General features: G+C 42.5%; 1 protein-coding gene across 1 annotated transcript in view; it reads left to right on the plus strand.

Annotated features, from left to right (window-relative positions):
* Positions 1 to 511: 511 nt before the first annotated feature.
* The window catches only part of LOC134089629 (NLR family CARD domain-containing protein 3-like), a 43252-nt gene continuing 23574 nt past the window's right edge, over positions 512 to 20189 (plus strand). The window contains exons 1-9 of the mRNA XM_062544090.1: positions 512 to 598; positions 3997 to 4146; positions 4410 to 4523; positions 4731 to 4844; positions 5215 to 5328; positions 9072 to 9185; positions 10815 to 11578; positions 11876 to 13676; positions 15470 to 15640. Coding sequence (XP_062400074.1) covers positions 4082 to 4146; positions 4410 to 4523; positions 4731 to 4844; positions 5215 to 5328; positions 9072 to 9185; positions 10815 to 11578; positions 11876 to 13676; positions 15470 to 15640 — 3257 coding nt within the window. The 5' untranslated portion in view covers positions 512 to 598; positions 3997 to 4081. The remainder of the gene's footprint in view (positions 599 to 3996; positions 4147 to 4409; positions 4524 to 4730; positions 4845 to 5214; positions 5329 to 9071; positions 9186 to 10814; positions 11579 to 11875; positions 13677 to 15469; positions 15641 to 20189) is intronic.

A 20189-nucleotide genomic window follows, 5' to 3' on the forward strand; every position in this document is an offset into this window, starting at 1 on the left:
AAAATAAGGACAAATGTCCAAGAGATATAAAGTAGAATATTTGTCAGATTTCCTCTAGCCTGATTACCATCGACTTTCAAAGGCTCTGCGAGACTTTAGTCTGACCAACAGCCTGTGCTAACACGGTTTCTTGCCAGCGCTGGTTGACCCGCCTCCTTTAAGTGCCTCGATTTGCTACTGGTAGATGTCAGAAAGCGGATTGCCGAGTTTAAACCAATAACAACACTCTTTCCTCTGCCTTGAACACGCCTCTACCCAGAGCCGTTGGAGCTGCTCAAAGTTGATTGGTTCTCGACCAAAGAGGGCAGTTCCGCAGATTTCGGGAACTCAGAAATCCTTCTCAATGAGCAGTTGACCAGACCAGCAGCAAAAGCCTGAAGGCGTTGCGTCACTGGGAGGGCGTGCCAGGCTAGATTTCCTCTATTCTTTTCCAATTGTTCGCCTGAACTGCTCCGCACAGCCACCAGGGGAGTCGTTTGTTCACTTTACTGGGAACATGCTATTTGCCCATGTGATCAACGCGGAACAGGTGAAAACGAAAGTAACAAGGGAAGATAAGCTAAATCGCGCACAGGAATTTTCCATCAATTTTATGTCGGTAAGTAGGCGATACAAAATTACAATTACGGTTGTAGGCTACTCGATAGATGTAGGCTGATTGGTATCTTATTCGTGGACTGAAGAAATAAGAAAATCGGACCCTAGGCGATCATCAACAGCCAGAGACGAGACAAAATGGAGTTGTTGGTGGCGGCGGCCTATTAGGCAAACTTTTCTCAATTTACAGGTCTCAACTCGGATGTTGCAGCCGTGGAGAGAAATATCGTATAGTTTCCCTATAGAGTCAGTCTAGATTAATCGGCTATCAAGTGGATCCAGTGTAGCCTAGTTGGAATAGGCCTAAAACGGCCACCCCGAAAAAGGATTCGAGGCAATAGGAAATGGAATTAAGAAATACGAGAAAAAAGTCAAAATCTCAAATTGATGTTAACTCAGTTAGCCTACAGTATGTCTTAGAGAAATGAAATAGAAAATGGACAGATTACCTTTATTCTTTCCCAATTGCCAGACCTTCTCAACAGTTTAATTGTTTATCCACTATTGTGCATTGCAATACCTCATGCTGGAGTGTGAACATAGCTAGACAGATTAGGCCCGCATGCCATGGATGTCTCCATGCACACTGTGTACAGTTGTGTGAATGAATTTAAAGGGCTGATTTTGTTTTGTTCAAATTGAGCAAGCAGCAACTCCTGCTAATGACTCTTCTGTAGGGAGTGAAGTCTGTGAGACTGTGAGAGAGACACACACACACACACACACACACACACAGAGGAAGGTTGTGGTTCTATGACTGCTTTCATTTTGTGCATAGTCTGTGCATGTAGTCACGTAGCTCTAGTTCATGTCCCCTCTTCTAAAGGGTTTTAAGCTTTGAGTGTATTTTAGTTTTTCTTTAGAGTATATTTTTTGGGCTTTTGTGCCTTTAATTTTGACAGGACAGTAGAGAGAGACAGGAAGCGAATGGGTGAGAGAGTTGGGGTGGGATCCGGAAAGGACCACGGGGCGGGAATCGAACCCGGGTCGCCGGCGTGTGGTGCAGGTGCCCCAGCCAGTTGCGCCACGGCTGGGGCCAGTTTTTCTAACCTCAGTAAATGTCTGAGGTGACGTTAACAGGTGTCACCTTTACATTACTCAAACTGAGCAGGAGCTGCTGTTCCGCAGGAGCTACTGTATTGATGTTGTCTATGTGAAGAGATCAAACTCCCAATAGAGTTGTGTTGTTTTTTATAGGCTGTATTGTAATGTGCTATAATCAATTAATGTAATACTGTATTTTAAGTCTCAATTTATCAATTGCTCCCGCCCAGCATTTTAGGGGGCCCAAAATTGTTTACTGTGATAGAGCCCGGTAACACCTTAGTTTGGGGTGTCGCTGTTACAGTGTACCTACCTAATTACAGTAGGTACAGTGGTACAACCTGTGTAACAACATGTACTATCAGGTACTATCATTGTACTTGCATTATGTATTTGTGGGTACATACTAGGGATGGGCATTCGATTAAATTTTCTTAGTCGATCGTCGGGAGAATTAACGATCAACTATCGATTAATCATTAATATTTTTATATTAAAATGAATTATTTATTTAATTTAAAATGCAATGAAAATCCAAAACCACAACGTGTTTGTTGCGTAGTGTGCTGTGAGTCTTGAAGCAATGAAATCAATGTCACTGTGTGGCAACAATGAAACATTTTACCAGGCAGGGGCAATATGTGAAGCCATTCTCGGTTACCTGCGAGTTTATGTTTTGATTACGCTCAGTTTCAACCTAGCATCAACTCGAATTTAGCATGGAGATTTATTGAAACCAGCATATCACATTCCGTCACGACAGCCTGGACTGTCGCTATCACCAGACTGGTGTCTCACTACAGCTCCTGCTTCTTCTCTTCGTAGTGAGATTCTACCAGTTTGGTAGGCTAAATAACATTAGCCTACAGGATGCACCTCTATATTTATTCAAGTGGTAGGCCAGTTTGAGTGTGGCGGTGTTTGCTTTGGATAAAGGCGTCTGCTAAATAGCATAACAATACACGTTGTTGTAGTGCTTGCAGCGAACTAAGTCACTTTTCGAATTAAAATGGTCCCACGCCACACTTCACCGTGACCCCTTCATGATTGGCTAACTGAGAATGGTGTCTAACATTTCCCCCGGCTGGTAAAATGTTTGCCACGCAGTGAAATTAATATCATTGTTTCAAGACTCTCACGACGCAACGCAAAGTACAATAGTTTAATCGATTACAAATGTATGTTATCGACGAAATTCTTAATGATCAATCCTCGATCGCCGATTAATTATGCCCATCCCTAGTACCTACATATAGTTGTTACATTGTAATAAGAATGGTTTGTATATCAAATCTTTTATGACCAGATTTACCCCATGCAGCAGGTCTCAGGTCAGCCCTTTGCCTCTGATGAAAAATGTATAGGCAAATTGGCAAAGTTTTGTAAAAGCACTCAGTATTACAATGTAACAACTATATGTAGGTACCCACAAATTCATGATGCAAGTACAATGATAGTACCTGATAGTACATGTTGTTACACAGGTTGTACCACTGTACCTAATTAGGTAGGCTGTAACAGCGACACCCCAAACTAAAGTGTTACCTAGAGCCCTTATTTTCTAGCAGCGCCCTAGGCTGGGTGAACCCTGCCTGACCTGCCGGCGAATTTGGATTTCGCCCGGCAGCTCAGGATGGAAACCTGCACATCTATAGATGTCCTTTGACGTCCGTCCACTTTACTCACACTTTAGGAAAACAGTTTTGTCTGGCGAGAGATAGCCAGTTGTGCCTGTTTGTGAAGGGGGAGTGAGGTGAGCACAGCTGGCACGGCTGGCTGGTGAGAGAGGCTGATTGGCTGTTGCCCATGCAGCTCTCTATAACAGGCTCATCCTGCAACAACAGGAGCATCTGTAGTCCAACCTCCTATGAGCCTTCTGCTCATCACACTTCAAGGCCACACAGCTGACTGCTTGTTACCATTATGTGCACTTTTCATCATTATTCAACGTGTTTTATGCATCTTGGAAGTAAAGAATAATAAGCTATGTGCTGTTTGCTGCTCTGACTGGTTCAAAGATCAGCAGACGTGAATTCTGGGGAAATTACCTTCTGGATGAAGGCAGATGGCAGAGATGAGACCCATGATTAGCTCCATGATTAGCTGTAGTGTGTTCCTGTGTTTTTTTTAGTGTTCCTGTGCGTATTTAGTGTGTTTGTCAGCACCCCGTTGGCCTCTCCTCTCTGCAGCACTTCCCCCTCTGCCACAGCAGCACACAGGCTATGAACAGAACAGCCCCACAGCACCTGCTGACAGACACAACGTCCACCTCCACCTTCCTCACATCTTCCTTTCTCTCTCTCTCTGTCCTTCTATCTTACTCTCTGTTTATTTTCGTATTGATTGATTGATTAGAACGGATTTCCCTCAAGACGCTGAGGATGCTGTTGGTGGAAATTAAGCAGGAAGATTAGCATTAGCTGTGTCCAGTCACGTGACCATGGAGAATGAGGAGCCCACCACTGATGGACATCAGGGGGTCAGCACAGGACGACCTTATCCAGGGTGAGTTGTTTCCTCATCATCAATAGTTTCCAAAATTAAAGACAACAATCGTGTAAGAAATCTTTCACCTGGCACAACGCTGCAATCGCGATTACTTAAATGTTATGTATGCGGCTGGTCCTGACTCCTGAGTAATATATTTCATTCTCTTATGTATATAATGTTGAATGACAGTAAAGTGAAACTGAACTGAATTGAACTGAAAATGTGTTTTATAGTGTGTTTCATTTTGTGTATTATATTTTATCTCCTTGTGTATCCAGGCCACAGACACACAGACCAGTGTCTCCAGTGCCCAGCTGTGTGTCCATGAAGAGTGACTGCTCCATGGATAAACCTCTCTATTTCAGCAGTGGACCACCACAGCATTATCCAAAGTGAGATTTCAGTTTTTGTATCCATATACAAGAACAGGTGTGTGTGTGTGTGTGTGTGTGTGTGTGTGTGTGTGTGTGTGTGTGTGTGTGTGTGTGTGTGTGTGTGTGTGTGTGTGTGTGTGAAGCTGAGGCTATGTGCTATGTTTACATTCTGACTAGTTATTGTGGAGATGTGTCAGCTCAATCTATCGTGAATGTTGTATCCAGACCACAGACACACAGACCAGTGTCTCCAGTGCCCAGCTGTGTGTCCATGAAGAGTGACTGGTCCATGGATAAACCTCTCTATTTCAGCAGTGGACCACCACAGCATTATCCAAAGTGAGATTTCAGTTTTTGTATCCATATACAAGAACAGGTGTGTGTGTGTGTGTGTGTGTGTGTTTGTGTGTGTGTGTGTGTGTGTGTGTGTGTGTGTGTTGGGCTGGGCTGGGCTGGGCGATGAAAACAATAGCAATATATATCAAACCGTGATGTAAACATAACCTTTTTGGTGTAGGTAATGATTATCGATATTGACTGATATGAAACACTTCTATCGTGATAGTTTTCAGCCATATCACCTAGCCGTGTGTGTGTGTGTGTGTGTGTGTGTGTTTTGTGTTTGAAGCAGAGGGTATGTTTACATTCTAATTTTAGTTAGTATCGTGTCACTCAATCTATTGTGTATGTTGTATCCTTGTGTATCAAGACCACAGACACACAGACCAGTGTCTCCAGTGCCCAGCTGTGTGTCCATGAGGAGTGACTGGTCCATGGATAAACCTCTCTATTTCAGCAGTGGACCACCACAGCATTATCCAAAGTGAGATTTCAGTTTTTGTATCCATATACAAGAACGTGTGTGTGTGTGTGTGTGTGTGTGTGTGTGTGCCCGTTGCTTGAACACATTTTGCAAAACTTTGCTCACTGTGCCAAAACTCTACACACAAGTAAACATAACACAACACTAGGAAATATACCTTTCACATCTGTGTCAAATTGAAACTCTACTATCAGTACCTAAACTCTGCTATCAACCTAACCTAACAATCCTTTGTCAAAATGTAACTCTGGTGACAAAATGAACACACTTGCATCATTTTCAAATCAGGAGGAACACACTAGTCTACTTTATATAAAACACCTTGCTTGATTACATTTCGCCAAACGTCCCTCATTGTGCCAAAACTCTACACACAAGTACAACATGACTTCTTCTGTGAAGTGTAGCATGATATTTGTGTACCTGTAATTAGAAATCTGTGAACTTGTAACCTCTGTGTTGTAGTTGCAAGGCAGAAAAAAAAAATTCTGCGACTTCAAATTCTATGACACAAGTGCACAACTCATTTTCACGAATACACAAGACTTTTGCACCTGATTTACTGTGGTGAAGGTAGCAAAAGCATGGGAGTAGGGAACTATTCATCTGAGAAGTGTAGCATGATATTTGTGTACCTGTAATTAGAAATCTGTGAACTTGTAACCTCTGTATTGTATTTGCAAGGCAGGAAAAAAAGATCTGCGACTTCAAATTCTATGACACAAGTGCACAACTCATTTTCACGAGTACACAACTTTTGCACCTGATTTTCCTTCATATTGGTAGGCTAAATAAAGTTACAGGATGCACTGCTATATTTATTCAAGTGGTAGGCTAGTTTGAGTGTGGCGGTGTTGTACTTCGCTTTGGACAAAGGCGTCTGCTAAATAGCATAACCATACACGTTGTTGTAGTGCTTGCAGTGAACTAAGTAAAATGGTCCCACACCACACTTCACCGTGACCCCTTCATGTATGAAGGTATAATTGGGGCAAAAGTCACGAGCACATTTAACTGCAGATTTCGCATTCGCACACTAAAGTCACAAATGTGTAACCGTACATTTGAAGTTGTACATATTTTTTTCATACCTTGTTAACACAAAATAGGGCTACGGGTTCACGAATCCGTTTTACAAGTTCACAAAACCGTTTTACAGATACACGAATTCTCACCTGTGCATCACAAGTTCCTGGCCTCATCCCCTCGAGACTTTTGCCCCACTTACACGGCAACGATTGGGGCAAAACACATTCGCACATCCGTGTTTCATAGTCTGAGAACATGCACAACATTCGTGCATTTGTAAACCCAAATGTGAACTAATGCAACAGAAGTTGTGCATCTGTGAAATATTTTCTCATTATTAAAAGTCTTGCACGACTACAAGTGAATTGATACAAGTGCTTGAGTCTACATCTGCGAGTTTCCGTCGCTGTTTTCCGGGGACGAATACTTTTGCACCAATTATTCCACCTGGCTATGTGCAAAACCGATTTGTACTCGTGCACACAGAGAGCATCGATCGAAAACAAAACAAGGCGGCCGGATCTGCATCTGGATCGCGCCCACACATCCCTGCTCATAGGTATAGCCTAACCTCCGCTTGTTTCCTCATCAATATAAAGGACAAGGACGCACAATTTGTAGATTTTCTTTTCACAGGGTGAGAAAACATATTTCGGAGTGATTATTTGCACCCGGGTGTAGCCTAAATAGTGGAATGGAGGCATTTTCTTATTTGCACCCAAACCTGTAGCCTAATGCGTGCAGAAACAGATGGGATGGCCTACCTAAATCTAACAAGTTAGGATTTGTAAAAACAATCTTTTTGATGGAAACGTGGTGCTAAATTCCCATAAACTTGTTCAGTGAACGGGTAAAACCGTCCGTTTGTAAGCAAAATCAAGAATTACGAGTTTGTTTACCGTCACCTAGCAACCAGAAGATGGACAAATATTAGTAGTTCATCGTGTTTTATTAGAAATCGTGTAGGGTAGCGGGTAAATGCATAAGCTCTGATACTTTGAGATTGGCAGTTCAAGTCCTATCCAAAGTTTTCCCACTTCTTTTTTTTTTGCATGCCTAAATAGTTGAAAGAGTTGTTTTCTGTAGAGGAGTTGACTAGAAGCGTTCTACTCACAACGGTAGCCTTTCTATAACTAAAATAAAACTAGACCATTTTGACAGGTTCATTAAGCACAAACTCTTATTTGCCGCGAGGTAACGTCATCAAAGAAAAGAGAGTCGTTCGCACATACTTTCACAATATTTTATTTTGGCATGCAAAAAAAAAAAAAAGAAGTGGGAAAACTATGGAATTCGAACTGCCAATCTCGAAGTCTCGATATATGCATTTACCCGCTACCCTACACGATTTCTAGTAAAACACCATGGACTAGGCCTAGTAATATTTGTCTATCTTCTGGTTGCTAGGTGACGGTAAACAAACTCGTAATTCTTGATTTTGCTTACAAACGGACGGTTTTACCCGTTCACTGAACAAGTTTATGGGAATTTAGCACCACGTTTCCATCAAAAAGATTGTTTTTAAAAATCCTAACTTGTTAGATTTAGGTAGGCCATCCCATCTGTTTCTGCACGCATTAGGCTACAGGTTTGGGTGCAAATAAGAAAATGCCTCCATTCCACTATTTAGGCTACACCCAGGTGCAAATAATCACTCCGAAATGTTTTCTCACTCTGTGAAAAGAAAATCTACAAATTGTGCGTCCTTGTCCTTTATATTGATGAGGAAACAAGCGGAGGTTAGGCTATACCTATGAGCAGGGATGTGTGGGCGCGATCCAGATCCAGATCCGGCCGCCTTGTTTTGTTTTCGATCGATGCTCTCTGTGTGCACGAGTACAAATCGGTTTTGCACATAGCCAGGTGGAATAATTGGTGCAAAAGTATTCGTCCCCGGAAAACAGCGACGGAAACTCGCAGATGTAGACTCAAGCACTTGTTTCAATTCACTTGTAGTCGTGCAAGACTTTTATTAATGAGAAAATATTTCACAGATGCACAACTTCTGTTGCATTAGTTCACATTTGGGTTTACAAATGCACGAATGTTGTGCATGTTCTCAGACTATGAAACACGGATGTGCGAATGTGTTTTGCCCCAATCGTTGCAGTGTAAGTGGGGCAAAAGTCTCGAGGGGATGAGGCCAGGAACTTGTGATGCACAGGTGAGAATTTGTGTATCTGTAAAACGGTTTTGTGAACTTGTAAAACGGATTCGTGAACCCGTAGCCCTATTTTGTGTTAACAAGGTATGAAAAAAATATGTACAACTTCAAATGTACGGTTACACATTTGTGACTTTAGTGTGCGAATGCGAAATCAGCAGTTAAATGTGCTCGTGACTTTTGCCCCAATTATACCTTCATGTTCATGATTGGCTACTACTGAAATCAAAACGGAAACTCGCAGTTACAGTAACTGCGTCAAACACTTCCCCCGGCTGGTAAAATGTTTAATTGTTGCCACGCAGTGAAATTAGTATCATTGTTTCAAGACTCACACTACGCAACGCAACGTACAACTGTTTAATCGATTACAAATATATGTTATCGACGAAATTCCTAATGATCAATCCTCGATCGTCGATTAATTATGCCCATCCCTAGTGTGTGTGTTTTTCAAGCTGAGGCTATGTGCTATGTGCACATTCTGATTATTTATTGTGGAGACGTGTCAGCTCAATCTATTGTGTATGTTGTATCCTTGTGTATCCAGACCACAGTCACACAGACCAGTGTCTCCAGTGCCCAGCTGTTTGTCCATGAGGAGTGACTGGTCCATGGATAAACCTCTCTATTTAGGCAGTGGACCACCACAGTCTTATCCAAAGTGAGATTTCAGTTTTTGTATCCATATACAAGAATGTGTGTGTGTGTTTGTGGGTGTGTGTGTGTGTGTGTGTGTGTCTCTGTGTTTGTGTGTGTGTGTGTGTGTGTGTGTGTGTGTGTGTGTGTGTGTGTGTGTGTGTGTGTGTGTGTGTGTGTGTGTGTGTGTGTGTGTGTGTGTGTGTGTGTGTGTGTGTGTGTGTGTGTGCCAGTTCATGAAAAGTATCACAACTGAGGGGTCGGAGAAATACTGCTTGAAATATGAGTAATCACGTGGCTATGTGGTTATTTTGTTGTATTTGTGTTTTGGGAATATTTCTGCCACAGGCCCAGACTACCACAGTGGTTAGGCCAACATTGGGAAGGTGACACTGGCTCTATACTGCTAATATGGCTAATATGAAATCTGTGATAACATTAACAGCAATGGAATCTGTGCTTTGGGCAGTAACTGCCAGGTCCATACAATTTCCAATGGGTACACACAGGTTTCAAACAGTGTTCAAATGAATTAAATGTGCGTAATCAGCCGCATATGTAACTCTTCTCAACATACTTGTTATATTTACTGTAATGTTCCCACCGTTTAAGTGAGATGAATGTGTTCACAAATCAATGTTACTTACAATGGACTTGACATCTAAGGCAATGGATGTGTATTAGTTTCACACTGAAACTATTTGCGTGGTGCAACCTGTTAAAATGTTAGTAGCTTATATACTCCAACATAGTGCCAATATACGTTGAAACTAAGCTAAGATGGAACTTATGTTCAACTCGTTCAAACCGCTACATGCAATTGGTTGAGATGCAGTGGCTGCAGGACTTCAGAGCGAGTGAGAGCATGCAAGAGAACAGATGCCACCTAGGTTAAACTTTTAAAACGACTCCAATAGCTCCATTACGAGTGGCGAATGTTTTCGCGAGGATCTGCTTGGACTGGAGAGGCACACTACCGGTGAGATTTCATGCACCAATAATGCTTCATGCTTTGAGAGTAACAACTTGGATTTGGCGCAGGTCAACATGTTGGTGACAGACGCTGCATATAAACGAAGCAGGGCACAATTGACGTCTTTGCATAATACACACAGTAGCCTCCAACAACACGCACCACACAGAACATTATATATTACATTATTGCATCCACATCCTTATGCACAACTATTTCACTAGTCTTAAACTACATTTCTGCTTGAAGTCATGAAATAAAAGCTCATTGATGAATATTTCTCCTCAAAATGTCCGTTGACAAAATTAACACAGTGATGCATGTACTGTATGGTTCTTAATAGACAAGTGTGTGTTCTCTTAACTTTTTAAATCGTGCATCTTAACAACACAAATCATTCCCTTGTATGCACTTCCACTGTGATATTTTTCAGTGTGTTTGTGTGACTGTGTGCAGACATTGATGTTTGTTATTTTTGGTTGGGTTGGAACAACAGTCGGGTTGTGTATGCTACAAGTAGTTACAGTAGTTACGAATAGTTAAAATAGGTACAAAATGTAAATATTGATATCAAACAAATAAATAGAAATCTGTGTCCTCGCTTCACTACCTGGTGGCAGTATAAACAAAGTCTCACATACTGTACATCACATGAAAAACCTTTTATTTTTGTCTCTGCAGTGGTTTAAGGAACATCCTGACCCAGGATCAGTTCAGGTGTGGAGTGTGTGAGCAGCTACTGAGGGACCCAGTCGTCACCAGCTGTGGACACAGTTTCTGCAGGCAGTGCATCAGCACCTACTGGAGCCAATCTGGTCCATCAGGAGACTACAACTGTCCCCAATGCAGACAGATACCCAGGACACAACGCCTTCTAAACCCTGACACAACTATGATACAACCACTTTTATACCCACCTACAGCCATGGTACAACCTCATCTATACCCACCTACAGCCATGGTACAACCTCACCTATATCCACCTACAGCCATGGCGCAACCACACCTATACATACCTACAGCCATCGCACAGCCTCACCTGCACCAGTCTTCAGCTATGGCACAGCCTCACCTACACCTATCTAAAGCCATTGCAGAACTTTACCTATACCCATCTACAGCCATGACACAACCTCACCTAGACCCAACTACAGGCATGCTACAGCTTTCATCATACCAGCACAGTGAAATGGCACTTCATCTGAACCCGTCTGCAAACATGGCACAAGTTCCTCCATACCCACACACAGACAGGGGACAGCGTCCTCAGTACTCAAACTCAGCCATGGGGCAGCATAATCATCCACACATCCAGCACCCTCTTTATCCACACATGCACACGGCACAGATCTCTCCACAGCCTCCCTTAGATCAGCACACAGTCATGACAGGCAGCACCCATCTGCAAACTGAGCATGATCCAGTCAAAAGGGCAGAACCAACAGGTGAGTCTAGAAGATCTGTGTTAAAAAGCAGGCCTTGTGCTTTAATGATAATAATATATATAAATCCACAAAAGGCTTGTGCTGGGAAAAAACACATCTAAATGCTGCTGACATTTCATCATTCAATTCTGACATTTTTGCTTTAGACGCACTGGCTGAGTAGTTACTGTATGACTGATGCTCATCTCTTTGTTTCTTTGTTTATTAATGCCAGACAACCATGTCTACCATAACAAATTGGCATCAAGGTGATTGATGTTTATTTTTGTGTTTTTTTATTTGTTTTATGCCAAACAGATGTCCATGTCCTGAACAGAGTAAGGATGATTCATAAAGCCAGTATGAAGAGGAGATTTGAGAGCATATGTGAAGGCATTATAAGGTCAGGGACACAAACACTCCTGAACAAGATCTACACAGAGCTCTACATCACAGAGGGAGAGAGTGAAGGGGTGAATAATGAGCATGAGGTTTGGCAGGTAGAGTCAGCATCCAGGCCACAAGCCACAGAAGACACAGCAATCAACTGTAATGATATCTTCAAGCCCTTACCTGAACAAGAGAGACACATCAGAACTGTGATGACCAAGGGAATTGCTGGCATTGGTAAAACCGTCTCAGTGCAGAAGTTTATCCTTGACTGGGCAGAGGTGAAAGCAAACCAGGATATAGATTTTATGTTTGTGCTTCCATTCCGTGAGCTGAATTTCGTCAAACATGATCAGTACAGTCTTCACAGGCTCCTGCTTGACTTCCACCCTGAGCTTAGGGAGCTACAGGATGGTAAATATAAAGACTGCCACATTGTGTTCATCTTTGATGGTCTGGATGAGAGTCGACTCCCATTGAATTTCCAAGGGAACCAGAAGTTGTCTGATGTGACACAAACATCGTCAGTGGATGTGCTGATGACGAGCCTCATTCAAGGAACTCTGCTTCCCTCTGCTCTCATCTGGATAACCTCCCGACCAGCAGCAGCCAGTCAGATCCCTTCTCACTCCATCAATCAGGTGACAGAAGTACGAGGATTCAATGACCCACAGAAGGAGGAGTACTTCAGGAAGAGAGTCAGTGACCAGAATCAAGCCAACAGAATCATCTCACATATTAAGACATCCAGAAGTCTCCACATCATGTGCCACATGCCAGTCTTCTGTTGGATCTCAGCCACTGTCCTTCAGCAGATACTGGAACAGGATGATGGGAAGGAAGCCCCCAAAACTCTGACTGAGATGTTCATACACTTCCTGCTCATCCAGACCACCAGGAAGAACCAGAAGTATAAAGAGAAAAGTGTCACAAATAGACAATGGCTCCGGGGATTACACAAGGGTGTCATATTGAAACTGGCAGAGCTGGCTTTCAAGAATCTCGAGAATGGCAATCTCATGTTCTATGAGGAAGACCTGAGAGTGTGTGGCATTGATGTCAGTGAAGCCTCTGTGTACTCTGGCATGTGCACTGAGATCTTCAGGGAGGAATGTGTGTTTTACCAGAAGAAGGTCTACTGTTTTGTGCATCTGAGCATCCAGGAGTTTCTTGCTGCACTTCATTTGTTTGCCTCCTATTTGAGTAAGAACACGAAGGTCCTGAAACAATTTTTTAGCAGAAAGTCCAAGCCTTTGCCAGATATGCCTCTAGATGAGCTGCTGAAGAATGCAGTGATAAAAGCTTTGGAAAGCAAGAATGGACACCTTGATTTGTTCGTTCGCTTCCTTCATGGCATTTCTCTGGTGCCAAACCAGAGACTTTTGATAGGCCTCCTGACAGACACACACAGCAGCCCAGAGAGTGTGGAGAAAACAATCAAGAACCTGAAGGAGATGCATAGGCCAAATGTCTCCCCTGAGAGGTGCATCAATCTGTTCCACTGCCTGGTGGAAATGCATGACTCTTCTGTTCATGATGACATCCAGGCTTTCCTGAAGGCAGAGAAAGGTGCCGTGAAACGGCTCTCACTGGCTCACTGCTCAGCCTTGGCTCACATGCTTCTGATGTCTGAGGAGGTGCTGGATGAGTTTAATCTGAACAAATACAACGCCTCAGATGAGGGACGGAGGAGACTGATGCCAGCTGTGAGATGCAGCAGAAAGGCTCTGTGAGTATCAATTAATACATTGTTAAATTACTACACACACTGCTCAATCCTGATATTTTTAGCTAGAACTCATGTTTGATAATGTAGGCTGATTGATATAGAATAGTAGTTTGCACAGAGAAATTGAACAAGAGTTCATTGAATTACGTCCCCAAACAAGTGTGTGTGTGTGTGTGTGTGTGTGTGTGTGTGTGTGTGTGTGTGTGTTTGTGTGTGTGTGTGTGTTTGTGCACGCTTGTGTTAGGGGTGGGTGTATAGATTTTTGCACATCTCAAAATTTGACAGTATCTTATTTTCCAGTTTAAATAACCATTCAGAGGTTTCCTGCCATTTATCTGTTTCCTGTTGTGTGAATGTTCCCATCATGAGAATAGTCCATCTCTGCACCAAATCAAATCAGCAGTTGGAAATGTTCTATGGAGGTGTTGGAGATGCAAGAGATTGGCATGGTTTTATTCATTCTCATTGAGCTCAATGCAATTCAAACCAGCTAATAGGCTAACTGAAATAAAACCATGCCAATCTCATGGTATGGTGAAGGGTATGTGTTGATGTGGGGGTGCCAAGGGGACTTCGCCAGGGTGCATTGTGTCCTGGATACATGAAATAACTGGCAATGATAAAATAAAACAAATAAAAATCTGCTAGCCTCTATGAGAATTTTAACACATAAGGTTAACATACAGTAGGCGTTCCAATACTTATGACCCCTGTATTTTAAGGAAATCTTTTATTTATTTACGATACATTATTCATTCACAAAGAAAATTGGTGTCCTTGTCCTTAAAGGAGAAGTTCGGTGTGAAATTGACTTTGCTGTACTGAAAGATGTTGCCGAGTACTTACATGTGTCCAATAGGCTCACCCCCTAGCATTCTGAATTAAGCCGTTTTCAGCCGAGCTAGCATTAGGCTTGCAGCTAGCTGTGGGGGCAAAACGTAAAATATGCAGCTAAATCGGTATGTTTGTACCATTAAAAGGGTTCCAAGTAACTCCACACTGCATTGGTATACTTCTGAAGGTCCTGACATTTAAAACGAGATACTGAGAACTTTGGAAGTGCACAGGAAGTTTATTTAAAAAGACTGTATACAAGCAGTACCTTCATAGAATCTCTCCGCTGGGCGCTATCTTGTGGTGAAGTCGCGATAAGTCGACTGATGAGCACGAACAAACAGGAAGGACAGGGGAACATATTGCAAACATTTTGAGCTTTGTTGATACCGTGTACTCATCATGCTCATGTAGACAGTATAGGTATATATATTTCCTACGGAATTACTTTTGCAATCTGTTCCCCTGTCCTCCTGTTCGTTAGCAAGCTGAGCTGAAAACGGTGTAATTCGGAATGCTAGGGGGTGAGCGAAGGTGCCTATTGGACACATGTAAGTACACGGCAACATCTTTCAGTACAGCGAAGTCAATTTCACACCGAACTTCTCCTTTAAAAGTTGGACATTTGCTCATTTTTTAATTTAAGGCATTAAAATCAATTTCCAAAAGATGATTTATATCGTTAATTTTAGCATGTGTTCCAATACTATTGGAGGGGACTGTAAGTCAGTTCTCTGCTCATGCAGCTCTGGGTTAATCACACTGATCAGTCTTTAGTGGTGTTGTGTCTGTAGTTGGACAGCGTTAACTCGGCATGGAATTCAGGCCTTATATCTCTCTTACCTCCCTTAGTAGTGTTGGTTTGGGTCTGGATTACATACTGGGGGACACTCATATTACTTTCCTCCCTCACTCTTCCTGCAGATTTAAACATGATCCATTCTTTGTCTCTTCTGCAGACTTGCTGGCTGTAAGCTAACAGAGAAGTCCTGGGAAATTGTGATCTCAGCTCTGCAGTCTGCAAACTCCCCCTTAAGAGAGCTGGACCTGAGTCAGAATGACCTGCAGGCGTCAGGAGAAAAGCTGCTCTCTGCTCTACAGAGTCCAAACTGCAAACTGGAGAGTCTAAGGTCAGTAATATAGTAGACTGTATTTTTAGACACATACTGATAAAAGCAGACTGTGTTAACCAGACAAAACAACATTGCTGTTTGCTTACTTTGATTAATTGTCCTCTGATTTCGGTCTCTTTTTCATGTTGTTTCATTCAGACTTGTTGGTTGTAAACTGAGGGGAAGATTTCTGGCTGTGACTCTTCAGTGGGCGATTTCCCACCTTCGAGAGCTGGACATCAGTGACAGTGAGCTTCAGGACTGTAAAGAAGAACTGCTCCATCAACCACTGAATCAAGACTGTAAAATGAGGTCTGTAAAATGATCTGGCATTTCATAGGATTATAGAGAGTATGAAGGACATTTTGCTTATAGTGTTTTCCTCTCTCACTGTAGACTCATCAGCTGTAGACTCAAACACAGCTCCTCTGAGGTTGTGGTCTCAGTTCTGCAGTCATATATTTCTCAACTGAGTGAGTTGGACATGAGTGGCTGTGACCTGCAAACATCAGAAGAGAAGCTGCTCTCTGGTCTTACAAACCCAAACTGCCAACTGGAGAAACTGAGGTCAGTAAAACGTATAATAAAGATGCCATTTTTGGGACCAGAATCAAGACATGAGTTTGTGAAACAATGGCTTTTAATGCTGGGCCAATTAAGTGGAAGTGAATTTGTCCCAGACTTCTCAGTTAGTTTTGATACTCCTTGCTGATGTGATGTGATGTGATGTGATGTGATGTGATGTGATGTGATGTGATGTGATGTGATGTGATGTGACGTGATCTACAATTACATTTATTCACTTAGCTGACACATTGAAAGTGACCTACATTTGAGAACTGATATTCAAGCTACAAGGCCGTAGGGTAACAATAGATACTGTTTTGTCAAATTGGTCTGATGGTTGTGCACTAGTACAAGATTGAAATCCAATGGCATGCAGGGATACTGTCCTCAAAATACAAAAATACAATGTTGTAAATTAATATATTTTGAAGAAGCTACAAGCAACTATCTCTCTCTGCAAAAGTGGTTATTTGCCTTTACACAGAATGCACTTTAGGCTGTGACAGGCTCCCTTCCTGCATGTCCACAGTAGCTAGCAGAAACATCAGCTGGACAGAGTGACCGATCTCAGGCAGCGGCCAAAGCCTTTCCTGCCACAGTGCATCTCAGAGTCGTGTCAGCATGGGGTTTGACCAGACAAGAACAACATTGCTGTTTACTTACTTTGATTGATTGTCCTCTGATTTCGGTCTCATTTTCATGTTTTTTTCTTTCAGACTTGTTGGCTGTAAACTGAGGGGAAGATTTCTGGCTGTGATTCTTCAGTGGGCGAACTCCCACCTAAGAGAGCTGGACATCAGTGACAGTGAGCTTCAGGACTGTGAAGGAGAACTGCTCCATCAACCACTGAATCAAGACTGTAAAATGAGGTCTGTATTTTGCACAGTGCACACAGACATGTGCTTTCTGTTTGATTAAATAAACAGTCCATCTTTTTATTATCTGGCATTTCATATGTGGGATTATAGAGAGTATGAAGGACATGTTGCTTATAGTGTTTTCCTCTCTCACTATAGACTCATCAGCTGTAGACTCAAACACAGCTCCTCTGAGGTTGTGGTCTCAGTTCTGCAGACATATATTTCTCAACTGATTGAGTTGGACATGAGTGGCTGTGATCTGCAAACATCAGAAGAGAAGCATCTCTCCGGTCTTACAATCCCAAACTGCCAACTGGAGAAACTGAGGTCAGTCAAACATATAATAAAGATGCCATTTTTGGGACCAGAATCAAGACATGAGTTTGTGAAACAATGGCTTTTAATGCTGGGCCAATTAAGTGAAAGTGAATTTGTCCCAGACCTCTCAGTTAGTATTAATACTCCCTGCTGATGTGATGTGATGTGATGTGATGTGATCTACAATTACATTTATTCACTTAGCTGACACATTAAAAGTGTCCTACAATTGAGAACTGATATTCAAGCTACAAGGCCATGGCGTAACAATAGATACTGTTTTGTCAAATTGGTCTGATGGTTGTACACTAGTACAAGATTGAAATCCAATGGCATGCAGGGATACTGTCCTCAAAATACAAAAATACAATGTTGTAAATTAATATATTTTGAAGAAGCTACAAGCAACTATCTCTCTCTGCAAAAGTGGTTATTTGCCTTTACACAGAATTCACTTTAGGCTGTGACAGGCTCCCTTCCTGCATGTCCACAGTAGCTAGCAGAAACATCAGCTGGACAGAGTGACCGATCTCAGGCAGCGGCCAAAGCCTTTCCTGCCACAGTGCATCTCAGAGTCGTGTCAGCATGGGGTTTGACCAGACAAGAACAACATTGCTGTTTACTTACTTTGATTGATTGTCCTCTGATTTCGGTCTCATTTTCATGTTTTTTTCTTTCAGACTTGTTGGCTGTAAACTGAGGGGAAGATTTCTGGCTGTGATTCTTCAGTGGGCGAACTCCCACCTAAGAGAGCTGGACATCAGTGACAGTGAGCTTCAGGACTGTGAAGGAGAACTGCTCCATCAACCACTGAATCAAGACTGTAAAATGAGGTCTGTATTTTGCACAGTGCACACAGACATGTGCTTTCTGTTTGATTCAAAAAAGAGTCCATCTTTTTATTATCTGGCATTTCATATGTGGGATTATAGAGAGTATGAAGGACATGTTGCTTATAGTGTTTTCCTCTCTCACTATAGACTCATCAGCTGTAGACTCAAACACAGCTCCTCTGAGGTTGTGGTCTCAATTCTGCAGTCATATATTTCTCAACTGAGTGAGTTGGACATGAGTGGCTGTGATCTGCAAACATCAGAAGAGAAGCTGCTCTCTGGTCTTACAAACCCAAACTGCCAACTGGAGAAACTGAGGTCAGTAAAACATATAATAAAAAGGCCATTTTGGGACCAGAATGAAGACGTGAGTTTGTGAAACAACGGCTTTTAATGCTGGGCCAATTAAGTGGAAGTGAATTTGTCCCAGACCTATCAGTTAGTTGTAATACTCCCTGCTGATGTGATGTGATTCGATGTGACGTGATCTACAATTACATTTATTCACTTAGCTGACACATTGAAAGTGACCTACATTTGAGAACTGATATTCAAGCTACAAGGCCGTAGGTGTAACAATAGATACTGTTTTGTCAAATTGGTCAGATGGTTGTGCACTAGTACAAGATTGAAATCCAATGGCATGCAGGGATACTGTAACCTGACTTTCGCCAGACCCTGTAGTTCGCTGTCTGCTTCACACAAGGATCTGGGACTTCTCGATAGGAGATGTATTTCTGAAGGCGGGTCCTTGTAAAACATCCTCGCATGTGATTCGATAAACCACTTGCCTGTTATCTTGAATGACGTGCTAGGCTTCTTCAAGCTCTTGCCAAACCCGGTCGGAAGAAGAGTAAAAACATCCTTGCCACCAATAAATGTCTTCAAAACTATTCTCTGTTAATCTTTTAAAGAATGAATACTCGATAGATTCGACACGGTTGAAATACGGTTGAAATAGCAGAATCAATGTCAGCACAAGACTCCTCGCTGCGTGCCGCCATTGTTATTTGAATCAAACACTCGCTTCGGCGCTCCTGATTGGTTGCTTATTTTTTTATCACTGGCCCAGGGGTTTGGATTGCCCTCGCGTCCAGACCCTTGTGTGGAGCTCAGCGAAACGCCTCTGGTGGAGCATGGCGGAACTACAAGGGTCTGGCGAGAGTCAGGCTAGGGATACTGTCCTCAAAATACAAAAATACAATGTTGTAAGTGAATATATTTTGAAGAAGTTACAAGCAACTCTCACTCTGTGCAAAAGTGGTCATTTGCCTTTACACAGAATGCACTTTAGGCTGTGACAGGCTCCCTTCCTGCATGTCCACAGTAGCTAGCAGAAACATCAGCTGGGCAGAGTGACCGATCTCAGGCAGCGGCCAAAGCCTTTCCTGCCACAGTGCATCTCAGAGTCGTGTCAGCATGGGGTTTGTTTGTCCAGGAGGACAGATCGTCCCCTTGGATTATTTATCCACACACACACACACACACACACACACACACACAGAGAGAGTTTATGAACCTGTTTCCTTTGTTTACTAATCCATATGCATGGTTCCTAACATGTCCCCTGTTTCGCAGTCATTGAACAGGGTTGGACTCTTCACTGGTGTTATGTACTTTGATGGATTGAATAATAGTAGACTTTATTAATCACACAATGACAACATTGCTACTTTACACTTCAATTGATATGTCTTCTCTGATTGTCACTAATTGTAATTCTTTGTTACATGGGTTATGATCTTACAGACTTGTTGGCTGTAAACTGAAGGGAAGATATCTGGCCTTGGCCCACCACGGGGCAAACCCCCACCTGAGAGAGCTGGACATGAGTGACAGTGAGCTTGAGGACCATGGAGGAGAACTGCTCCATCAACCACTGAATCAAGACTGTAAAGTGAGGTCTGTATTTTGCACAGTGCACACAGACTGGCATTTCTGCTTGAAGTAATAAACAGATAACACCTTTATTTACCATTTCATATTTGG

This window comes from Sardina pilchardus, chromosome 1, assembly GCF_963854185.1.
Source record: "Sardina pilchardus chromosome 1, fSarPil1.1, whole genome shotgun sequence".
NCBI classification, from domain to species: Eukaryota; Metazoa; Chordata; class Actinopteri; order Clupeiformes; family Clupeidae; genus Sardina; species Sardina pilchardus.